General features: G+C 46.4%; 1 protein-coding gene across 3 annotated transcripts in view; it reads right to left on the bottom strand.

Annotated features, from left to right (window-relative positions):
• The window catches only part of BDNF (brain derived neurotrophic factor), a 71,397-nt gene extending 47,703 nt beyond the window's left edge, over positions 1-23,694 (bottom strand). The window contains exon 1 of one of the 3 annotated variants that reach the window (XM_083465484.1): positions 22,820-23,694. In XM_083465484.1, coding sequence (XP_083321610.1) covers positions 22,820-22,822 — 3 coding nt within the window. In that variant the 5' untranslated portion in view covers positions 22,823-23,694. Of the gene's footprint in view, positions 1-21,450; positions 21,475-21,634; positions 22,062-22,819 lie in introns of those variants that run through there. The other 2 variants (XM_083465486.1, XM_083465488.1) reach the window with 2 other exon arrangements.
• Positions 23,695-24,514: the final 820 nt, after the last annotated feature.

Genomic DNA, 24,514 nt, shown 5'->3' on the forward strand with positions numbered 1-24,514 from the left:
ATAGAGACAAAGGCCTATCATTAAATATAGCAGCAATGCACACACTGTCAAACCCAGAAAGCACCGGGAATAAGATGGACGCAAGGTTTAGTTTGTTGGGTCCAATGTCATCTTTCCTGATGTTTGAGATCCTTCAGTGGTGACAGAGTTATACCTTGTGCCTATGCACTCACAACTCATAAGAACTGGGAATTAATTTCACCGGTGTTACTGGATTACTCTCATGTGCTCTGGTAGGCATTAAAAAGTTAGTGTCTGAGCAGAGAGCAAAGTATCTGGGTATCTGGTGTCCAGAACCTGAGTGCATTTCTGCCTCTCACTTCATGATTCTCTGGGCTAACAATACCAGAGATCTTGACCACATGTCTTGGTGATAGCTGAAAATGAGAAGAAATAACAGGAGGGGAGATCAACATGCAGACAGAGAGAAAGTGCAGCAAACCCCCCCCCCTTTGTTAACAAGAGCCCCAACAAGATAGGCTTAGCCACAGAGAGATATGGTGAATCCTGCCATTGGATCTCTATTATTCCATTTCCAACGAGCCTTTCAAGTGATTTTCAACCCAGTTTATCTGCATTGGACTAGACATATTTAAAATATGTGGTTTATTGCTAAATTGCTTCAGGATGTTTCATAAGAAGCGGTTCATAGATTCAGGACTGACTAAATGTGGGAAATCAGGAAACTCTTCCTGCACTGTGGGTCGAAACATGCTGGAAATGACTTCTCTTTCCCTTCCAAGAATTTATTGAGTTTATTGATGAATTATTCATGATATTTCTCCCTTGTTACCAATTAGGCCCGGAACTCCTTCCCAGAACTGTGCCACATCTTCATCTTCCTTCAAATTCCTCAATAACTCATTTTTTTTCATGATGCTTTTGACCAGAGACTTTAACTATTGGTGGGAATCCTGTGACCCTCCCAGTGTTCTTGGACTCCAGCTCCCATCAGCCCAAGCCAGCATGGCCCATAGTCAAGGGTGATGGGAGTTGTAGTCCAGAACCTCATTCCACATTAAGAACAAAACATTAAGTATATATAACATGGATCTCTTCTTCCCTCTGCTCTCTTCCTTCCCATCCTCATTCAAATTTGAATTATAAAGTCTGAGGCTGATGGAGAGATGGGCAGAGAGATAGATTTCTGTCAGGTCCTGTCTCAGGACTTAGTGGTTCCTCCTTGCTGGGGACTGGTAAATCTGAAAGTGGGTTGTATGAATAAAAGACTGTTGAGGAAGCCCGGGAGAATTATGGAACTATTTTGTCTTTCAGAGTATAAATGTCAGCAGAATGCTAAAAGTTAAATACCCTACTGGGTACCAATCCAAACCACAGTGTTCTCTTCAGCCACTGTGTATGGCTTGTGGTCAGAGATGAAACTTGTATTGAATTACATATGCATAAGGTCTAAGGGGTTCCTTATTAAAATGACTCATTTGTGTGCTGTCATTCATTTCATTGAATATGTGAGATGTTGAATCTACCATTAACTGAAAATACAGACCCTGCTGATACCCATTAGAAGATGGCCAAATGCCAGCTGCAATGGTTCCTGCCCCCTTGAATCCATACTAAAGGTGAGAATTCCTGTGTGGTCCCATTGATCTGTAAACTGGCAGATGCATTTGACCCCTGTGGCCAAATCTATTGTCTCTTTCCATCATTATGGCCAGTCATCTTGTTTGACCATTTAATACTGGTGTCTAGTAATGGGTAAATTATAAAGTCCCAGGACTCTTTAAGATTTCTCCACAATGGTTTTTGTTCTGATTTGTAAAGCAAGACAAAAGCGTAGTTCTCATTCATACGTTGATAGTGGACTATAACAACAGTAGAACCCCTCAGAGGTATAATAAAACAAAATTATTACCATATTTTTTTCCTTGATTTTATCTTGTTTCCACGACCTACAATCTATTAACTATACAGCTGGTGGATAGTAAAACCAAATGAATGCATGAAAGAGTGTGGTTAAAAACAAATCTATCTTTGATATTCTTATATGGAAGGAATCAGAATACTTTATATCTCTAGAAGATTCTGAACATTCCAACACAGGGCAGGCCCAGATGGGCTCAGTTCCAATTAAAGGAAGCAGAAAATGGCCAGTCAAATGTTCTCTAGCTTTTCTCAACAGCAGCAACCATTAATTTTGAAGTCATCACTATGATTTAATATGAAATGTCAGATGTGCTGTAGACATTGTCACAAGAAAACCTAGGATCCTCTTGGTTCTGGAAATCAGGTACACCTAGAAAGTCAATTTTATTCCATTGTCCCCTATATAGCTCCAAGGTCTGCTGCATACTTTCAGCCTGAGCAATCAATCACTGAGTTGATACCTCACATCAAATTTATGGACATCCTCACCTAGTGATTTCACAGAGGTGTTTATCCAGCATGGGAGGCAAGATAGAACCCTGAGGGGTCACATAGTATCAAATGCCACAGAGCTGAGCAATAATTCTTTAGCATCACATTCTAGAATAGGTGATACAAGCAGATTCAGAACCCTTGTACTGTGGTACCCTCAAACTGGACTTGTTGCCTAGGAGATGGTATGTCATGTCATCTTTCCAGTGTGAGTGAGTGAGTAACAGATCTCTATCTATCTATGATCTATCTATCTATCTATCTATCTATCTATCTATCATCTCAATTGAAGGCATCTGACACCCATAGAACAGTCTAATTGCTAGACAGAAGCTGTTTCATTTTCATTATTCTTTCCCAAAGATTTTTCTGAAATCTAATCTTTGGAAGAATTGCTACTTAACGTGGAAGCATTCTCCAAGCTCCCTCCCCCGCCCCCTGCGGTCCTATTCAGTAGTGATCACATATCCAACCCATATATGCAACATGCATTACTTTGCTGTGCAATAAAACATGTTTATATCCTGCTATGACAATACTGGTGCTTACTGTGTTAAAAATTGACTTGCCAAGTGTGTTTTCATTAAGGAAAAGAACTGAAATAGTTAATGAAGGCTGGCTTCCTCCAGCCAATTAAGTGCGACAGTAGTGCAGTTTTGGAGGAAGTGATATTAAGATTACAGAATTTTGTGAAACAGACAAAATTGCACATATAGTCATAAGCATGTTTCAGGCTACAATCCTGTACTTGCTTACTTGGGGGGGGGGGGGGAATAGTCCCTTTGAACTAAGCAGGACTTACTTCTGAATAGGCACGCATAGGAGTGCATTGCACAACAGTGCCACTACTGAGTTTAAGAGAAAGGAGGGATTGACAAGTAAACCTGTGGGGCATTCTGAGCACCTATAGGTGAAAACAAGTCATGTGATAAAGTCAGACCCACCCACCACAAGTGATTCTGGGTGAGGTCAGCTTTTTCACTCTGAATGGCAGCAGGGCTTCACACAATGCTGAACCTGCTACAGAACTGCTTTGCTTTTGCCGCTGCTTGATCCACCTTGCCTGGCTTAGTATTCTTTGCCCTTGCTTCCTGGATCTTGTCACCACACGGATACAACAAAAATCAGAATGCTAGCTGCAAGCTCCATATTCTGTGAAATCTGATTATCAGAATCAAAACTGGCGTTCACTTTTCAGGCACAGACTCAAGTTTGGCATTGTGAAGAAGCTATTATTTACGGAAACCCCATCTTCAGACTCACACCCTTGTTTAGCAACAGGAAAAATCTGCTAATTGAGTTAAATTTGGCAAATGTTTCCATTGTTTTGCATATGTCAATTCAAATTGGGAACCCACGGGTTTTGCATTATTTTCCAGCTCTGTTTGCACAGCCTCTGTTTGCCCTCGAGAGCTGGAGCCAAAGCTTTTCTTTTTATAGGAGTGCCTAATTTGCATTGTAGAAGCGCTTGCCTTGGTGGTGTTTAGCGTTGCTGTTGCTGAGGGTTGACGTTAAATAGCAAGCTAAGCAAAAATGGCAACAGATGCAACTTTTACTGGCATTCAAGCATCCCTGCAGCTGCAGCACCACACACTGAATTAGTGGTGTCTGCTGCCCATTGAGACTGTAGTGGGGCATTCAGGCAGGGAGCCCAGTGGTCAGTTTACCCAGAGCCAATGACAGCTGCAGCCAACTAATTCTACTTTTCTCCACAACTCCTCCCTGCAGAGGCAACATTGCTATGAAGGAGGAAAACTGCAAGCTGTACCACCCCTGGACTGGTTGTCTGTTTAGCAAGTAGGCAAATGGGGGTTGGCTGAGAACAGACTGAGGTTAGCAGAGCAGAGCCCCATTTGCTTCAATGGACCGGCCTCCAGTTAGCTGCATCATTGCTTGAACTCGGCCAATGGGTTGCTGGAGAGCAGCTGGTCTTTATTGAAAAGCACCATAAAGCACTGACTCATGAAAATGCAGGCGATTTGATATTTAAAAGCCTTGAAGGCTCATAAATCACCAGAGATTAGATTGCTAAAAATACTGTCTTCTTTAATTTGTGGAGTTTCTGTTCCCCACCCCCACCCCCTGCTGTTCCTGAATTAGTAGCTCCTTTCCCCTCTCCACCAGGCAACCCTTTGGCAAGACTTATTACATTCTAAAGGTCATAACTTGTTGGTAAAATGGGATCGCCTGAGTCATTATCATGCTGCTATCAACCATATCACCATCTCTTACCAGATCCACTTGAGGGCAGAGCAAGGCTCACTTCACATGCCTTATTATGAAGAACCATTAAAAGTCAACATAGTGTTGATTAATGAGTGTACTGTTATATATTTATGGTGCAGGAGGCAGTTCAGATTTCCTGCCTCATTCAGGCCAAAACTCTTTTATGCCACCTTTGCTTGGGTTGGTAGCATTCATGCAATTCTCTGAAATTCAGGGCTTGTGCCAAAGGCCAGCACCACTGGGCATCTGATGAGGCCTGTCTGCTTAGCAGGAGCTTCACTGTTGATCCCTGGAACCTCTGACCCTTGTTGCTCTGCCTTGGAACCTGCTCTTCTCTTGCTTTTTGACCATGCAAGTGCTCCCAAGAGTGATGAGACAAAGCTGCATCCTCTCCTTGCTTTCCACTCTCCCTCTGGGTGGTTGAAAATGGGCAATGGTGGTGGTGAGGATGCCCTAACTGAATGAGGCTATCTTGAGCAATAAAATATTTGAGGGCCACCCCCAAGTTAATGGGCATTGCCATTCAAATTGTGTCCGTGCACCGCATCATGTGATCAGTTATGCAGGGCAGGGCTTACTTGCCCCCCCCCAATATTTTATCCAAGTTGGCACCCCTGTCATGAACTATCCAAAATGTGGAGTTGGCACTATCTAGTTTGTTTATATCTTGGATAATCTTTCCACTCTGATGCATCTGAAAGGTGTGCAAGGCTTCTGTTGCACCAACTGACTTTTATGTTTACTTCAGAATCAGAGGTAGCTTGTACTCAGGTCCTGCTGGGGGACTTTTCACAGGTGTCTGGCTGGCCACTGTAAGAACAAGATAATGGATTAGGAAGGCCTTAGATCATACAGGGCTCTACCTATGTTCTTAAGTGGGGCTACTTCGAACTGTTGATAGCCCCATGGAGCTCCAGATTGTGTCTATTGTGATAAATAGTCCGTTGCGATGATAACTGATATGGTAAAAGTTCTTCTGCAGAACTATTCTGTGATGACCATACATGAGCCTTACATTTTCTTGAATGGTGAGGAATATCACACATGTTGCATGACTGCTGTTATTTAAATGGGATGTGTGCTCTTGTAATTAGTTTAAAGTAAATGGCTTTAACCTGAAAGGAGTTTGCTTTATACAGGTGAGGAAAAGAACCAGGTGTATTCAATTAACAATCTTATTTTTGAAATACTGAAGCTTTTTCTGATGACGTACTCTGGGATATAGGCTGCTCACATAAAACATCTTGTAAATGTGTTTGGAATACAGGCCAGCATTAAGAAAGCTGACCTCTTTCAGCTTGTTTCAATTCTTCATTTGAGATTTTAATGTTTGAGGAACAAAGAACTTTGCCAGGCAGTTTGCAAGTTTATGGAGTTCTGCTTTGGGGAAATAATGGAAAACTGGTTTCAAAAAATAATTTCCTTTAGATTCATTGCCATAAATATCTATGCTTGTCATATCCTGTAACAGGATTCACTAATAGATTTCAGGATCCTTTATTGCCAGGGGAAGGTGAGTTGAATTAATCTGACCTATAGTTACTCTAGTTGCTTTGATGCACTTAGTGAGTGGAAATCAATAAGCTACAATTCCCAGAGTTCCCTGAGAGAAAGGATTGGTTGTTAAACCACTCTGGGAATTGTAACTCTGTGAGGGGAATGGGGGTGTCTCCTAATGATTCTCAGCATCCTTAACAAACTAAACTTCCCAGGGTTCTTTGGGGGAAGCCATGATTCTTTTAACATGGAATGATACTGCTTTAAACGTACAGTGGTACCTCAGATTACAAACGCCTCAGGTTACAAACCCTTCGGGTTACAGACTCTTCTAAGCCGGAAGTAGTACCTCCGGTTAAGAACTTTACCTCAGGATGAGAACAGAAATCATGTGGCGGCAGCAAGAGGCCCCATTAGCTAAAGTGGTACCTCAGGTTAAGAACGGACTTCCGGAATGAATTAAGTTCATAATCAGAGGTACCACTGTATAGTGCAGATAGGGCCTTAAGAGTGATGTAGGCTGAGGCAGAATGACATTGAGAGTTGATGGTGTGGCTGTGGCATTCCTTGCAGTTTCCTGAGGGTGCTGTTTACAGAGGAAGACAAAGGCCTGAGAAGTGATTGTTAAGGCCCGCACAGCAGCAGTGTCCAGGGAAATGGACGCTTGCAGAGACTTTCTTGTGGGCCACCGTGTCAGCTTGAAGCCGTGACCCTACCGTGCTCATTGTCACTCATACTGGACTCTTTTTATTTCTCTTTGTCAGCAGTTGCACCAGCTCAAAGGAGAAAGAACTATGATGCATTAGTTGTTTCTCCCTTAGCTTCCCTCTCAGAGTTCCATACTTTATTTTTTATAAGCAGCATTACTCCTCAGTCCCTACCACAAGCCTTTCTTGCAACAAGGAATCCACCGAAATGAATAGTAGCTGCTGCTAGGTGTTGTGAACCTCCTGCGTATTTCAGCAAGGGATAGCATAAGAGAAGTTCCCAGTTGGTAGGGTCCTGCAGTGGCGTAGCGTGGGGGGTGCAGGGGGGGCCGGCCGCACCGGGCGCAACATCTGGGGGTTAGGGTTAGGGGGCGCAAATCCACAGGTTAGGGGGCGCAAATCCACAGGTTAGGGGGCGCAAATTACTTGCCTTGCCCTGGGTGCTGACAACCCACGCTACGCCACTGGGGTCCTGTACTCAATTGGTAAGGATCCTGTACTCAAGTGGTCATTAATTTATATGATGTTTTATGGCTCATGAGAGAAAAAAATCACAAGTAGCTAATGCTTGTATGAATTACTTATATGATCACTGCTGGTGGTTCTTCTATGTAGCTACATCTCAGTTTTGCTTCTATTGCTATTTGATAGGGTGATATTTACTGCCTTGCTTAAATTCATTTAAAAATAAAACCATCAAGTATTTTTCTTAAAGAAAGTTAAAATAAAAGTTGAATAAAACTGTATATCACTGATAAAACCGAGTGGTGTGTAAAAGGAAAAAAAGTTTTAAGATTTAGGAATCAGAGTCCAGGATTGATATGGGTAAACATATGTCTCTGTTATGCGGACACCTCTTGAACCACCCATGCAAGGACATGCCAAAGAGTGGCTGCTACCATCAAGAAAGCTTGTCACCAAAATACAATCTACAGAAGATCTTAAGCGTGGTTTAGTAGTTAAGAGTATTGGGCTTGGACTTGGGAGACTAGAGTTCAAATCCCTGCTTAGCCATGAAACTCACTGGGTTAAACTCACTAGGCCAGTGCCAGTTTCTCAGCTTAAGCTACCTCACAGCATTGTTGTGAGGAAAGAATGGGGAGGAAGAGAACCACATATGCTACCATGTGTTGACTGGAAGGTAGGATAGAGATGCAACAAATGAATAAATACATAAAGACACAGCTTGGTCTGTACTGGGTGAGGCAGTCTGCTAGGTACCTTAGTTCTAAGTTGTTTAAGGCTTTAAATGTCAACCCAAACCCCCTTGAACTTGGCTTGAAAGCTAATAAGAAGCCAGTGCAAATATTTCAACACTGGTGTAGCATGTGCAAAGCTGGATACACTACTGAGAATCCTAGAAGCTGTGTTTTCAGGTAGCTGCAGCTTCTGAATCGGGCACAAGGATAGTCTCACTTGTGGCACATTACCGTAATCTAGATATGAGGTTATCTACTGCATGGACCACTAGGTCCAGGAACTGTTGTAGATGGCAAAACAACCAAATTTGGTAACATGTGCACCATGCTACTGAGGTCATCAAGGCCCATAGTGACAGTGATGGCTCTAGGAGACCCTTAAACTATGCACCTTCTTCATCAGAGGGAGTGGAACCCCACCCAAAGCTGGTACAGACCATTTCCTAAACCTAGGGACTATCCATCTAGAGGGTTTCTGCCCCCCCCCCATTATTTGGTCACAGTTTATTAACCCTCATCTAACTGTATCCAGGCACCAGTTTAAGATGTGTATGTCCTCTGCTGATTTATGTGTTACAGAGAAATAGAACTGGGTGTCATCCACATATGGATGTCACCTTGCCCCATATCATCTAGTGTACATCTTCAGAGGATTTGCATAAATGCTAAGTAGCACCAGGGACGCGGACTTAGAAAAAATATTGGGGGGGCCCGGGAAAGCTCATGAATAATAAATAAGCTCATGAATATGCAAATAAAGTGGCTCCGGCCCTAAATAGGGCAAGCCACGCCCCCCCAGCCAGCCGATTGGCTGGCTGGGAGGTGTGGCCAGTCGGGATTCCCCTGTTCTCGTGGGATTTCCGGCCGGGGCTCTCCGATTAGGACGCGCGGCTGGCTGGCTGGCGAAGGAGCAGGTGGGGAGGAGGCGGGGGACGGCGGCGGCGCTCTGCTGGAAGGGCGCCCGCCCGAGATTATTGGGGGGGCTGAGCCCCCCCCAAAAATTTTTTGAGGGGGCTCGAGCCCCCTCAAGCCCCATGGAGTCGGCGCCTATGAGTAGCACTGGGGACAAAACTGTGCCCTGTGGCACCCTGAAGATCACTTACCAGGTGTGGAGGCACTGTCATCTAATACTGTCATCTGGAACCATCCCTGGAAGTAGGAGTGACACCATGACAGAACAGTGACCCAAACTTCCAACTCATGAGGAAGACACTGTGGTCAATGGTATCAAATGCCACAGAGCAGACTCAGTAGGGTTGCACTTCCTCTGTCTCTCCATCAGGGTGACCGAGGCTGATTCTGTCCCCAAACAAGACCCAAAGTGCTTGTCTTATTTAGTAGCTGTGAGGTCTCTTAGTCTACTTAGCAGAGTATATATAACCTTTCACCTCAAATCTGACCACCATCTTTAATTACAATAGGCTGAGAAAGTTCCTAGAAACATCCCAGTGGTGAAGATGGTAGCAAAATTCAACACACAGTGCTTTATTTGGTATCAAATAAAGTAAAAGTAGGCTGGGAGCAGAGACCACAGTAAGATGTGAAATGAATCTTCTGTTGGGGATACACTCTATAGCCAGGAAAAGCAATGAGGAGCAGTGAGGATCTTGGAAAATGTCCAGGGCAGGAGATTAGGGAAACACACAGATCAAGGAATTAAATCACAAAGCAGCTGATAAACTGCAAGGCTTGTTGTGTGGGGGTGGGGTGGGGTGAGGATATCACAGGAACTCCAGGGGCATCAGAAAATTGAAGAAAACTATTACGCAAGCTGAGAACTTTGAAATCAATAGATGTTTTGTGAACGAAGACTGAACAGAGAGGAGTATACATGACAAGGGTTGTATCTTGGTGATTGCTATGGCTCAGCAGTGGAAGCAAAAATGTATGCATTGATAGTCCTTCTGCTAGCACTGATCTCCAGCTTATACCAGATCCACATCTATGGGCTAGGGGAAAGTTCACACATGCATGTACATCACCTGATTTCTATGTGTTTAGGTAGGTACATATTGCATGTTTGCCACTTGTTATAATAAGATCAAATAATGACCTGCATGGGTCAGTGGACCATCATAGTATAAAACACCAAAGATGGAACTTTAATCTCTTTCATGTCATCTCACATGCCATGCTTTTCAGTGAAGGCAATTTACACCTTCATCTGCCAGTCACCAAATGAACAGTGATCAAGTGCAGAGATGTCAAGTGGTGCAAATGCATGTGTGAGCGAAGCCTTAACAACTGACCAGTGAATGTGTGAGAAGAATTGCAGTTGAATTGACACTGTGTGATATGGCCATTATTTATGTGCAATGATTTGGCTGCAGTAGCTCATTTGAGCTGTAGTAGCTCATTGATGCTACAGCCATGTACAAGACAAGGATTATTATTTATCCTTCGTCTTATTGACAATGTGGACTAGAAATCCAATTCTAAAAAAGACTTAAAAACCTAAGGGTCAAGCCAACCTGCTTTTTACTCTGTATTCCAGAACAGTATATACAAATGGGGGGAGGGATGAGAAATAGATTGAAAAGAAGATGGAGAACGTGTTGTCATAGAACATTTCCTAAGACAGCTGAGAGGCTTCTTACAAGACAGAACATCTTTGGATTGAACTGAATATATGAGTAATTTGCTATTTGACTCTTCGCGGACACAACAAAATATAAGAACTTCAGTAGATAGGCTGACATTTATTGCCATGACAGAATCCTAGACAGGAACTTGTCAAACAATGAGCTTAAGACAGCATTTTAACTCTGGCATCTTTATAAAGTCAATAACAGCTGCATCAAAGGGCAATCATGACCAATGTGGGCGTCTGCCAATTGTGTTTTGAACTGCTGCAATAAGCTAGCCAATCTATGGGAAGTTTGCTAGGTTTGTGTGTGTGTGTGTTTTGACACCCACATTTCTCCTTAATTATCTTCATGAGGCTGAGGTAGTTAACGCCAGATCTATAGCGCTTCTTAGATGTCAAAATGCCCACACACCTTATGCAATCCCTGGGTTCCCGGCCCCCTTTCGCATTCTTCTTAGCTGGTCCATCTAATTATCTCTTATCATGCCTGTATATCATGTATTATTCATGAAGTTCAAGGTGTAAATAGCTTCTGATTTAAAAAGCCAGAATACGTCTAATTACCATTGCATGCATTTCTCCCCTTCCCAGTATATATGTGAGAATATGATCAACTTTGGCATTTATGATTGAGAAATGAACAAATACTGTTTATAATGATGTTTACGTTTTTAAAAGTCTCCCATGAATTCTAGACCAGTTGACACACATACTGGTGGTTTATTATTGTATTTTCCTGTTCTGAGCCACAGGGGGGGAAAGGACATTAATCCCTACCCCACCCCCCACATGTGATACGGTCAGGGAAACATTTAAGATGGCAAGCTAGTGAAAAAGTTGAGGCTTAATGATTAGGTTACCTAATCATTCTGCCTGAATGTCAGAGTAAATTGGATGCCACATAGGATATAGGTTAAGTACCCAGCTGGAAAAATGGTGCCCTCGATGCACTGCAGAAAGAGAACCAACTTTCTAACCGATCCTGCCTGCTTCAGAAGGAAAGAAAAGGAAGCATGTTTGCTTTGGGACATTGAATTTAGAATAAGAAATGCTTCCAGTGCTGGAAAGTTTATGCACGTTCTGTACTAAATGGCCTTTTCTTTTAGAAACTTTCTTTCTTATTTGTATCTTTTATGCAGTTTTGTGATACAGTAATTTGAAGGTGTATCTCCCCCTGCTTTCATTTTTCATAGCGCATGACCCAGACAAAGTTTAAGCCCCACTGATTTCAGTAATTTAAACAAATGCTGAGTTTTCACATTGAAACTAAGTTGTCCTAACTTTAATTGGATACACTTTTTTCTTTAAACAAACAAACAAACAAACAAACAAACCAAAAACCCACCAAGCTGCCAAAGTTGTTAAAAATGAAAACGGGGCATGCCTTGTTAAGAATACATTAACAAAAATGCAGGATAAATGCATCTCGAGGGTTAATAATCCATATATCATTTCCCCTGGTATTCCTAATTCCAATACAGTATTTCATGCCACCAGCGCATTTTACTGTGCTACTGCAGCTGCCTATGACATACTTCAAAACTTTGCAGTGGCCCACACAGGGAATGGGCGGTGAAGTGATCGCATGGCCAAGCCACATCAATGCAACTTGCATCTTGCCACTTAAACTAATGTTGGGAGGACAAGCATTTCTCCAAAAGGGGGTCAGCATAGAACATCCTGTGTGGCAGGATCAATATGTCCCTTCCTCCTGATCAGAAACTAAAGGCTAGAGGCTGATGGTCTGTAAGATGGTATACAGACCAGTTCTCAGGGTGGGGGTTTGTGTGCTTGGATTGTTTTTATTTATTATTGCTTGTCACACTTTATATTGACCTCTGCCACCTTGTAGGACATGTTCTAAAAGGCATTTATTTATTAAATAGAGAAGAGAAGCAGGAAGAATCCAGAACAGTCGCTTAAAACAAGGAGGTGTGAGGTTTATTGACCTCCAAGATTCTACAGGAGGAGGACTAGCTGGCTTGGAAGAACAAGGATGAATTCATCATGAGCCCATCTTAACATGCCAGCACATTCAAGTTACGCTCTGCATTGAACTACCTCTGACTTGGACTTCTTGGAACGATTGCCCCTATATAAGGGGCTGCAAAGTGGGAAATCAACGTGAGGGCGTTCAAACGTACCTCTGGTTAAAAACTTAATTCATTCTGGAGGTCTGTTCTTAACCTGAAACTGTTCTTAACCTGAGGTATCACTTTAGCTAATGGGGCCTCCCACTGCTGCAGCTCCGCCGGAGCACGATTTCTGTTCTCATCCTGAAGCAAAGTTCTTAACCCAAGGTACTATTTCTGGGTTAACGGAGTCTGTAACCTGAAGCATCTGTAACCCGAGGTACCACTGCACTGTGTAAAACAGTTACACCCCCCTAGCCATCTGAAGAGTATATTAGGGGGAGAGCCAAGAGACTACTGGCACAATATTGTACCACTGTGAGAGGAACAGAAACGGTATTTTTAATCCGTTTACTCTTCTGAATCCTATGAAACGACTACAACTGGCAACTTTTCCAGCAGCATCTGAAGGCCCAAACTTTGAGATCTTTACTCAGCCCTATCGTTGGCAAACCCTCAATTTATTTCAGAGATTTGGCACAGCTTCTTTCACATGTCATATCGCTCTGCCAACATCCTGTAAAGAATTTCTTTTGGCACTTCACTATCCTTTGCTTCTTCACAGGGATGTAACTAGGCTTAAATGGTCCCTGCTGCACAGAATGGAAGTGGGCCTCATGGCTGCCAACTCTGTACGTTTGTGAGGTCTGGAAAACCTCCACCACCTGCACGTATTGTATATATGATTTGAGGCTACCCTAAGTCACTTTGCTGCCTGAGGCAGAAGGCAAGATGGCGTCCCGTCCCACTTCATCTGCAGAAGCTAACCCAACTGGGAGTTGAATCTTCCTTTGAGAGCATAAGAACATAAGACGGACCTGCTGAATCAGGCCAAAGCATCCAATCTAGTCCAGCATCCTGTTCTAACAGCAGTCAGTCAGAAGGCCACAGGCAGGAACAGAGTGAAACAACCACCCCTCAGAAGCATATTGCTCCCTAACTGTGGAGGCAGAACATAGCCATCAGGGCTCTTAAATTGCCTAATGCCCTTTTAAAGCCAACCCAGTTAATGGTCATCCCTGCCTATCATGGGAAGGAATTCTCTGGGATAGCTCAGATAGTACAGCATGAAACTCTTAATCTCAGGTTCATGAGTTCGAGCCCCATGTTGGGCAAAATATCCCTACATTGTAGGGGATCGGACTAGATGGTCCTTATGGACCCTTCCAACTCCAAAATTCTATGATCTTTGATCCACTGTGTGCTGCATGAAGAAGTATTTCCAACACTTAGCTGCATAGCCACAAGTTCTAGTGTTATGACAGAGGGAGAATAGGCAGTTCTCTAACCACTTTCTCCATACTGTACATGATTTATTTATTTATTAGCCACCTTTTTGTTCCAATGAGCTCAAGGTGGTGTAAATAGTTATTGTCCTCTCCATTTCATCCTCTCAACAACCCCATGAGATAGGTTAGGCTAAGAGTTGGTGACTGGCCCAAGGTCACCCAGTGAGCTTCATGGCTGAGTGGGGATTCAAACCCCGCTCTCCCAGGTCCTAGTCCAACATTCAAACCATTATGCCACACTGGCTCATTGTATACATGACTGTCATGTTGCCTCTTACTCTAAGCCCCAAAAGTTTTAACGCTTTCTCGTAGAAGAGTTGCTCTATCCCCTTGAACATGCTAGTTGCTCTTTTCTGAAGATGGTGAACTTGGACTCTGGTGACGGCACCTGCAGCCACCAGGCCAGTTCACATGACACTCACAGCCTGGATCTCCAGCATCTCCATGCCACCCCTTGCAACCACCAGCAACATTTGTGGCCTGAGGGAACTGTCACACTCTGTCTAATGGGAGAGGTGGTCCTGCATCTATTTGCTTACTAAACAGAGAGTCAGTCCCCATGCTCCATTCCTCTGGGGAATACTTAAGATTTTTAAGTATACACCTGAAAAAGGAAAGTATCCATGCAGAGGATTTGAAAACAGGGATGCATAAAAGAGCTGAGATTGCATCCAGCTTCTTGCTGGGTTTATGACAAGTGGCAAGACCAAGTTGGTTGCTATCTAATAGCTAAAATGGCCCAGATATGGATGTTCTTGCATCAGAAAGCTCTGAGTCTCATCCCAGCGCTGACCAGGCTCGGATCTGACTCACTTTAACAGCATCACATGAGCCCAGTGATTAGCCCCTCCCTCTCCATTTTCCTCCGAAGAGGTGCCAGCTATCCATATGGCATCTGCTCCAAAGCCATCCCATTGACAGGCTGCCCTGGAATAAACAGGCTCTGGAATGCCCCCACATGACGTCAACGGGACTACTCCAGAGCAAGCGGCTCGAGGATTGCAGCACAAGAATAGAAACAATATGTAAGCAGATGGAAATGTTAGCACTGCCAGGGATGACAGCTCACGAGCATGCATCACACATTGGTGAAATAATGAAAAATGGGTGGGCAGTTGTTATGCTAACTTCATGCTGCCCGTTATGTTTTTCTGACTCCAAAATCTGCTAGAGAACTGAGGGGGAACATGCTTGTTGCTTCTCAAGAGATATTTTCAGCTAAGCAGAGCAGCCAGAGTAAGGATTCTTTCTGGCTTGTGGGTGGAGGACAGACGCTCAAATATATATATATATATATATATATATATACTCTCTCTCTCTCTCTCTCTCTCACACACACACACACTCGCTCATCAGAGCCTGACTTAAGGGAATGTGGCAGATCCAATGAAAAGTGCTCAAAATTTGGGATGCTGTCAGTGGCAAAGGACAGAAAAAGTCACCCTTGTGGGTGAAACAGTCCAAGTCCCCTTGGACTTTAGCTGTGAGAGTAATACGAAGCTCCCTTTATATGTCGATTCTATGTCCTCCACTGGGAAATAAATCTCAGTCAATCAAAGCTACAACCTCCAGTGGGAAATAAATATCAGCCAACCCAGGTATTTAATCTTAACAGGGCTGGTGGAGCAGGCTCCTCGAAACACACACATTCATTTTGTTTATCATAGGGTTGAGCTGCACATGTCATTTTCGTCATGTGGCAGGTGCAGCATGAAGTGGCGACTGGCCACAGATAACTCCACTGGCAAAAGAGATCTGGAAGATCATGGGTCCCTGCAGCTCAGTCTGGTCTGCATTGACTGACAGCGGCTCTTCAGGGTTTCAGGCAGGGCACATTTCCAGCCCTACTTGGAGAGGCAGAGGATTGAGCCAGGGGTCTCTTGCATGGAAAGCAGATGCTCTAATACTAAGCTGCAGCCCTTCTTGGCCATTGTATCGGAAATGCAATGGCCAAGATCCAGAGCACCTGTGAAAGCAAATATAGTGACCACAAGAGGGCTTCTTAGCCTTCTTTCCTTAAGCATCAGTATATCCATATCCCACTGAGGAACAGATGGGAGTTTTAAACAGAGGCAAGTTTTTAGAAGAAGCCTGTAATATAGAAGAAAGAGTTAAAAAAGAGAACAATATATACTAGGCTACTGCTATCAATTCACAAAGGGCTAGTTTTCATGTCCATCTCCATCACTTGATCACTGGGCTGTACCTGCACTCTTTTTCAGTGCTTCTCCTCATGCATAGCCTGAGGCTGAGGCGAGATTGCACACAGGGACCGTCCCCTCTGAGCACTGGGTGAAAGGGGCCTTCTTTACACTGCTCTATTTGCCTTGAATCTGAATGTGCCCAGTTCCCACATTCAGATGAAAAGCCTATGCAGGAGTGGGAATATGCTGCAGAAGCTTCCTTCAGACCTTCAACCAAACTCACAGAAGTTGCGAAGACGGGGCCAATCCACCTGTTCCGTCTACACATGAACAGATGGTCTGAAAGGGCTTTAGATGACTAAAGCATATGTGAACTGTGGGAAACATTATTTGTGGGAGGCGGCTGCTATGGAAGTGCATAGCTCGCCCCGTTTTCTGGCAGACGTACGATCTTCCCCGGCTGAGAAGAGGGGAAACCCATTCTTCCTACTTTCAAACTAGGAGCAGTACATGGTGCTGATTGGTTGGCCTTAGGAAGAAATCAGCGATGTATGTAGGAGGAAAACCAACTACAGCAGGGGAAGGATGACATGTTTGAAGTTCTGTACAAGCATGTGTGAACCAGCCTTTAAACCACAGTGCATGGGTGCATACTTGGAAAGTGGTGGACTGTCCTTCATTGGAGGTTTTTAAACAGAGGCTGGATGACCACTTATTGGTGATGCTGTAGTAGGGATTTCCTGAATCAGCAGTGAGTTGGACCAGATGAGCTTTGAGACCCATTCCTGAACTAGGATTCCCATACTGATAAAATACTGATAAAATCAGTGTCCATGTACCAACTTGGTAATCCAGCTGTCCCTCCTGCATGTGGAGGAGGATTTTACTGCCCAGGTATGGAAATACAGTAAAAATTATCATTGCCTAGCAGAACGTTATAAATTATTCCCTTCCCATGTGGTACACTGCTGTGCTATGTGCAGAGTGTGATAAAATACCCCTTGGTAAATAGTCTCAATATTTCTCCCAAGAGGCAAATCTAAAGCACTGAAACAGCAAATACTTGCTCCTCCTCATTATGGTTTGTGATATTGTATTGGCAATGCAACTGAAACATCTTGACTTAAGATTGCATGGGCTAATTGTAAAGGAGTTAGCTGTAAGGAATACTTGCATATTGATAATCAACAAGTTGTGTTCTCAAGTTACTCTGCTTAGGAATTGATTTCTAAAACTACAGCCCCTTTCTTCAGAAGTACTGGAGTCAGTAGGATGACTTGAGTATGTGGATGTGAGGGCGATTTGGCTGCGACATCGGCCACCCCATTGAGTAGAACTTGTTTCTGATCATAGGCCTAATCACTCTCACTCCCAAATAAGTTTCACAGAAAGCAAAGAGGCAAAGAGTTAAACACAGTAAAGGATCACAGCTTACTTTCCTCACAGAATATGAAAAAGTTGGCAGGACCCATCATTCCATTGCTATGCTTGGTTCTATTTATTGTTGGTAAGTAGATGTTGCAGATCATGCTTTGTCAACCAGCTGCATCCCATATATTTTGGACTGCAACTTCCATCCGTCCCAGCTGTATGATGTTGGGGCTCATGTGAGTTATAGTCCAAAACATCTGGAGGGCACCAGTTGGAGAAGCCTGCTGTAGACACTGAAGCCGTTTGATTTATCTACACTAGCCTCATGTAGATGCCTTATTTTAAGGCAAGGATGGCCAAGAAGTGGCACCTTAGAATTACCTGGCCCCTGAAACTGCTTTACGTGGCCCCTGGCCCACCCTGCCAAATTTTGATCATTATGATCAAAAGGCGGCACCCAGTTTTGCTCTAAAAGGGAATTCTTAATGCAAAACCACTCTTTGGTATTCTGTATATAACATGTGTAGCATAATAATGTGCATCTTTCTATGTAGAACTATGCCTGAGCACACAGCTTTGAAACACTTACTGCTATAGCATTCCAACTTTATGATTGAGTCTGGGCATTGCATGTGCATGGGTGAAAATCCACTTACTGTCCTTGGACTATTTAAAATAGTGTTCCAGGGAACCCTGGATTGTGTGAAAGCTCATTAGAGGTGCCCCAGAGAAGTCAGAAATGGTGGGCAAGCATCCCTAGACTACCAACCTTTCCTTGCATTGTGCAGCCATAGGGGAGCACTGGACAGGTTCTATGGTGAACTCTTAGGCATAGAACCTAAGGCAACAGTGAGATTTAGCTTCAGGCCAGCACACAGGTCCATGTCCACATTTAAAGCACACAGCCTCCCTCAGTTAATCCTGAGAACTATAGTTTGTTAAGGGTGCTGGGAACTGCAGCTCTGTGAGGGGTAAACTCAGGATTCCCATAATTCTTTGGGGGCACTTAAGTATTTTAAATGTGCATTAGACCTGGGTTCAAATCCTGATTCAGCCACAAACTCCAAGTTAGGCTTAATTTTAACTGGGCTCATAATGGCTACATCTTACAACCTGTTTTCAAGGGCAGGGTGCTCTATTGCAGAGCCTGCAAAGTAACCAGTACATTTTCTTCCCAACTACCAAGGCAAACACATCCGGAATTAGTGTTAAGAGCTAAGGGGGGAGGGGTTTTTCTTCCAGGCACACTTGAGTCTCACTACATCTAGGTTTAGAAAGCTATGACTACAGTACTGTCTTTGGGCAAATCACTCTCTTGCACCCTCATCTGCAAAGTGGTCATGTTGATGTCTTATCTCAGGGGACTTATATATATATATGGTGAGGATTCCCACACCTGGCCATAGCCAAGGGAGGGCAGATGCCCCCCTAAATCAATAAATAACACTTAACTAACTGAAGTTCTCTGCTCCAAAAAATAAGCTTGCCCCCCTCAACAAAAATCCACGTTACGGCCATGCAGGCAAGTGTTCCACAACACTGTAGGCATGCTAGAAATGAACGCCTCACACCACCTACCCCAATGCTGGCCTGGCTTTAGCACCAATCCTATTTCTCTACCCAGAAACTCCTTTCTGGACAACTTTGTTCGTGAAACCAGTTTATGTCGCCGCCACAAGGACCTGCTCAACCAGAAGCCACCGCGGCAGATCTTTAGCTTGGAAAGGATCTCCCCGTCCAACACACACACACACACACACACACACACACACACACACACACGTGTTCCCTGAGCTGCACAGCCCTCTCTACGCCATTGCCTCGGTCCATCTGCCCACCAAATGCGTAACTCCGCTCAGATCCCCCTTAGCAACCGAGGCAGGTTCTCCACCCCACCACGCACCGCAGCCTGGACGGCTCCTCTCCCCGTTGGCGCAAGTCATAGTACTGACTTCCCTCGCTCCTGCGGGCGCCAATTGGAACTCGGAAGAGCAGGGGCTCAAGCGAGAGGCAGGAAGGCGCGCGGCGCCTTTAAGGGCTCCCTCCGCATCCTCCCTCTCTCGCTCTCCGCCAATCTCCGCCCGAGAGCTCTCAGCCCCGCCGATCCGTATTTAAAGGCGCGCCATCTGGGCAGGTGGGAGGTGCGAGTGATGCTGCCGCTGCCTCGGAGTTCCTTTGCAGCACGTTTGGGATTGCATCAGACCGAGCAGAAATCCCCCCTCCAGCGCCTTGGCCGGCCCGCTCCGCCTCCTCCTCCTCCGGAAGGCGAGCTCCAAATCCGAACGAGGCGCTCCTCTCCCCGCAGGCTCCGCTTGGAGCGCCTCTGGGGACCCCGGGGTAGCTTCCTCCTCCTCCTCCTCCTCTCCTCCGGCAGCGGGATCCCACCCGGGTCCCCCGCCCCTACACACCTCGACTTCCGACCCGTGCGTGGGAGGCCACTCTGTATCCTTCCTCCCCCGCCCCAAGCCACACCCTTTTGCGAAATCCTCTCTTCCCTCCCCCTGCCTGCCTGCCTGCTTGGGATTCTCCCTTCTTCCCTGAGCTACGTGATCGCAATCGCGCCGGAGGAGACACTCGCGGCCCGAGGAGCTGCGCTGGGAAGCGGGTGGGAGGAGGAGGAGGAGGTGGAGGTGGAGGAGGGAAGGCGAAGCCAAGGAAGATCGCAAGGCAGGCAGGCGGCAGCGCGTTGCAGCCAGCTAAAGCCGGCCGAGCAGCCCCGGGAACAAAGAGCGAGGCTGGCGAGATGGGATCTCTCTCTCTCTCCAGGACGCAGCAGAACCTGCGATGGGGAGCGAAAGGGACAGGGGAAAGCAAGGGCCGGATCCAGCACCAACAGTCCAGCACACCCTTGTTAGTTTCAGCTCGGGGCGATGGCCGAGCGTGGCTTTGGGGGAAGGCAGCGGAGCGGCTGTCCCTGGTTTCTCGTGCAGGCTCCCGCTTCTCTTAAAGCCATCGCGCGGTTTGTAACACCTCCTGGCCAGGCTGGCGGTGGGTGAAGAGGCCGCTCTTCGCCGGGGGTTTCCTGCCTTTTCCCGTAAAGCCTAGCTCGCCTGCCTCCCACTTTGCTTTCTGCGGATGAAGATTCCCATTCCCTCCTTGTCCCTACCCGGCTTCTTTCTCCACCCCCACTTCTCTGGGCACCACGCCGGACGGACGGATTTGAGGCTGGATCGGATCTCCGCTCTCAGCTAGGATCCTTGCAATGGGCGGAGGGGGGTTTCAAGGGAGCGGGGAGACGATGACGACTTAAGAAGGGGAAAGATAGAAATCAGGGATGAGACGCCCCATCACCGCCGCGCGCATAGCAAGCACCTCTCTCTCTACCTGTGAGCAGCAGCAGCAGCAGCACCCGCTGCTCCAAACTGCTGACTTTCCACAGCTTATTTTTAGCCTGGAGACTAAATATTATTAGCTACATTTCTACGTAGGAAGAATCGAAAGAGGAAAGGGGAGGGGAGAGAGAATGGAAGGGAAGGAGGGGGGGGAATAAAACACAGGAGCAGGAAGACTGCAAGAGAATGGAGTTTCCGCTGCGTTGATACGTTGGAGGGTTTAGAAACACCCCGCTGGAGAGAAAAAAATAAAACTGGCAACTAAAGTACCACAGAGAGCCGCTTTTGGAGAAGGCACCACACGTGAATGCAAGCGAAGGTATCGTCCATGTAAACACAGGAAGGCGATCGTTTGGAGAGGAGTTTCTGGAGAGCTGACTCTCTCTCTCTCCCCAAAGCGGTGACCAGCTCCTAGTAGCTTATCACTTGCCGGTGATCTCTCTGTCTTTGCGCCCATCTCTCTCCAGAAGACACACACTATCTCGCTCTCTCTCGCACAAACACACACCCGGCAACCTGGGATCCAACCCCACGAGTTAAGCCAACTCTTGGGAGTGAGCAGTCGCGCCAGGCGCCTCTCCCTCGCCTACCTTGCCTCTCTCCCTCCGCGCGCCCAGATCGGAAAGCAAGAGAGCACAAACTCGGCCAAGAGGAGCGAAGAAACCTCTCTCCCCGTCGCGGGGAGACGGAGGACGGGTGGGAAGGCGCGCACGGACACACACGCACACCGGGAAGCGAGGAGGGGGAGGCGAGAGATCGGCGCCCTTTCCTTACCTTTAGTCACCGCTAACCCACAACCCGTGGCGAGCTCTTTCAGAAGCAGCGCACTCGCATCTCCCAGAGTTGACCCGACCCGTCGGGGCCAAGCGCCGGAGCTGCTCGCTCTCGCTCTCTGCCTTGCACTCCCCGCCGCTAGGAATCCGAGTCAATGTCAGCCCAGAAACCGGGACGCAGTTGAAACTGTGACGGGAGAGGGTTTGCTCCGTCTCTTTCTCTCTGCCTCTGTCTCCCTCTCCCTCCTCCTAGCCAGATCTTATCAGTGTGAGGGGAGGTCCACCCTAGCCGCCTTTTAAGAGCTCCGGGATTCGCTCCGGAGGGGAGACAGATACCTGGGGTGCCAAACCCATTGCCTCTCTCCAAGGTACTGATCGACACCCCCTCCTCCTCCCTCCTCCCCCACCCCTTTCTCCTCAACGCCCCAGGAAAGGTGGGGAGGGGGCGTCGAGGATGTTCACTTTCACGAAGTGTCACTTGATACGGGTTTCGCCTTTTCTTTCCCTTTTCTCGGGCTCTGTCACGTGAAGCGAGCTTGGCAAAAGAGCCGGGCTGTAAATAGAAGATCACATGTTGAGTTTGCTTCACCGGGGCGGCGGGGAGCGGGGGGGGGGGGGTTGGAATCACCCATTACATTATTTTATGTTTTTTGTTCTCCTGCCTCCTCCCTACAACTGTCCCCCCTCTCTCCGCCCCAAACATCCCGTTCCAATATTATTCTCCCTCCCCCCCCCAAGTGTCCGTGTGAAATAACAACAAACACCCTCGCCACCATCATCCTCAACAGCAGAAAGGGTGAAAGTGGATCGCGCAGCCAACAGCTTTCCCAAGGAAAAACCCCGCTCCAAGTTTCTGATACGCAGCCTTAAATCAAAAAGAGCGTTGCCATTAAAGTTGGAGCCTCTTTAAACACATACACACACACTTCCCGCACGCACGCAATTCATCTGGCCTCTGAGACTCATATTATGCCTGGTGAAATTAAAGTGCTACCGAGTGGGGACGTCGGGGGCGAGAGGAGGGTTGAGAGATTAATAATAATAATGCTAATAATGATGATGATAGTAAGGTGAGCTGTGAACTATTGTTGTCAGGCAACAGCCCCAAGCTTTACTGAGATCTATCTATCCATCTTCTTTGAAATCACAAGTCTGGAAAATAACAATACCTGGTCTTGGTACTCACCATTGTTTCTTTGCTGTCCTGGCGACAGAAGTGCCTTTAAAATCCAGTCTCTCCAACAGATGCTGGGAGGTAATGTGTCTCGTTTGAAGTCATCATGTGAGAAGTTCTGCTCGGCTCAGTGGATCGCCCACCACTTGGTGTGACTTATGAATCTAATAACAACCCTTTGCAATATCCGCAAGCCTCAACTCTTCCACCACCTTGGTGGCTACAGGAAGGAAACGGAAAGCGACGGGCTGGCAGGGAGTTCTTTAAAAACCGATCTCGGATTTACGCAAACGCCTGAGCTCACAGACACGTTTTCTCTCCCCCTTTGGGTTCTTCTTCTTACGTGATCTTAATAAACGAGAAGGGGGTTGGCAACGAGACCCAGCTGGAACAATCCAGGGAAAGAAGTGGCGCGCGGGGTGGGGAGGGGGAGAGAAAACGTGTCTCTCTCTCTCGCCCCCTCCTTTTGAATTGCCTCCCTCCCGACACGTGGGGAGTGGGCTTCAAAGTTCCCCGCCAAAGTCTTCTCAGGACACCCCATAGAACGCACGCAGGGAAAGAGAGAAAAAGTCCAGCTCACTTTACCTCCCCCCACCCCGCGCCCGCTCTAACCCGTCTGGTGCGTGCAGGCGAGCAAGATGAGCCGGCTGGAGATTTGCATTTGGTGGGAGCAGGTAAGGAAGCAGCCAGCGTTTCCCTCTCTCTCTCTCTCTCTCTCTCTCTCTCCCCTTCCCTTGCCGTGTCACTTTCACTCTAACTGAACACACGGACGGCACTCCAGGGACTTGTTGCATCCGAGCGGAGTGGAGCCAAACAGGCGGAACTATGCAGGTGGCATGGCGAAGGGAGGACGAGAGGGAGGCAGGCAGATGGTGGATGGAGACCGGCAGACAGGTGCTCGAGGATATTTACATATACCTGCATACACATATGAATGGCTGGCTCGCTGATGGAGTGTGCGCGCGTGCGTGTGTGCGCATCAGGGAAGGAAGACCAAGCAACGCTCTGCGTTAATACGCATGGGTGCCTATGGGGTTTAGGTCTAGGATCCAGGTACAGGATTGATGGCCATGCTCAGGTACGCACCCTCGCACACCTGTATAATGGTGGCGGGATGGATGGGGGTGTGATACCTGTGTATACCCATCCGTTTTGTACCTGGATCCTAAGCTCATTTGCTGGGGAATAAGACCATGGATTTCAACGGAGCTTACTTTCAAGGAAACATGTTGCAGTCCTATGCGCGTTTACCTGGAAGTAAGCCCTGCCGAGTTCAGTCGGGCTGACTCCCAAGTAAGGAAGTGTGCAGCAAGATCGAAGCTGTAGTTCTTCACTCCATCCTTCAACTCCAAGGACTAACCCCCTGTTCATTATAGCAAAGCATCGATCCCCTATATACGTACCGGTATCTGCCTCTTTCTCTCCCTATCAGGCACCTTCTGTGCTTCGGCCTTTTCCGCAATCAGTCTGCGTTCCTTGTGAGTGTGACACTTTTGGTTCTGGACAATAGAGCTCTGGATCTTGGTCTCTCAGCTCCTCCAGAGATTAGCCCAAAGGTCCCGGGAATGCCACCGGCCCCTCTTAGCCTCAGTTGCCCAAATCTTGAAAATGGGAATGGCAGTGCCCTTTCTCACGTGTTGAATCACATCATGAACATTGTAAAACCTGAAAAAACAACCCATACGACATAAAAAAGAACACTAGCCA

Source organism: Podarcis liolepis (assembly GCF_965112155.1).
Source record: "Podarcis liolepis genome assembly, chromosome: 1".
Taxonomy (NCBI): Eukaryota; Metazoa; Chordata; class Lepidosauria; order Squamata; family Lacertidae; genus Podarcis; species Podarcis liolepis.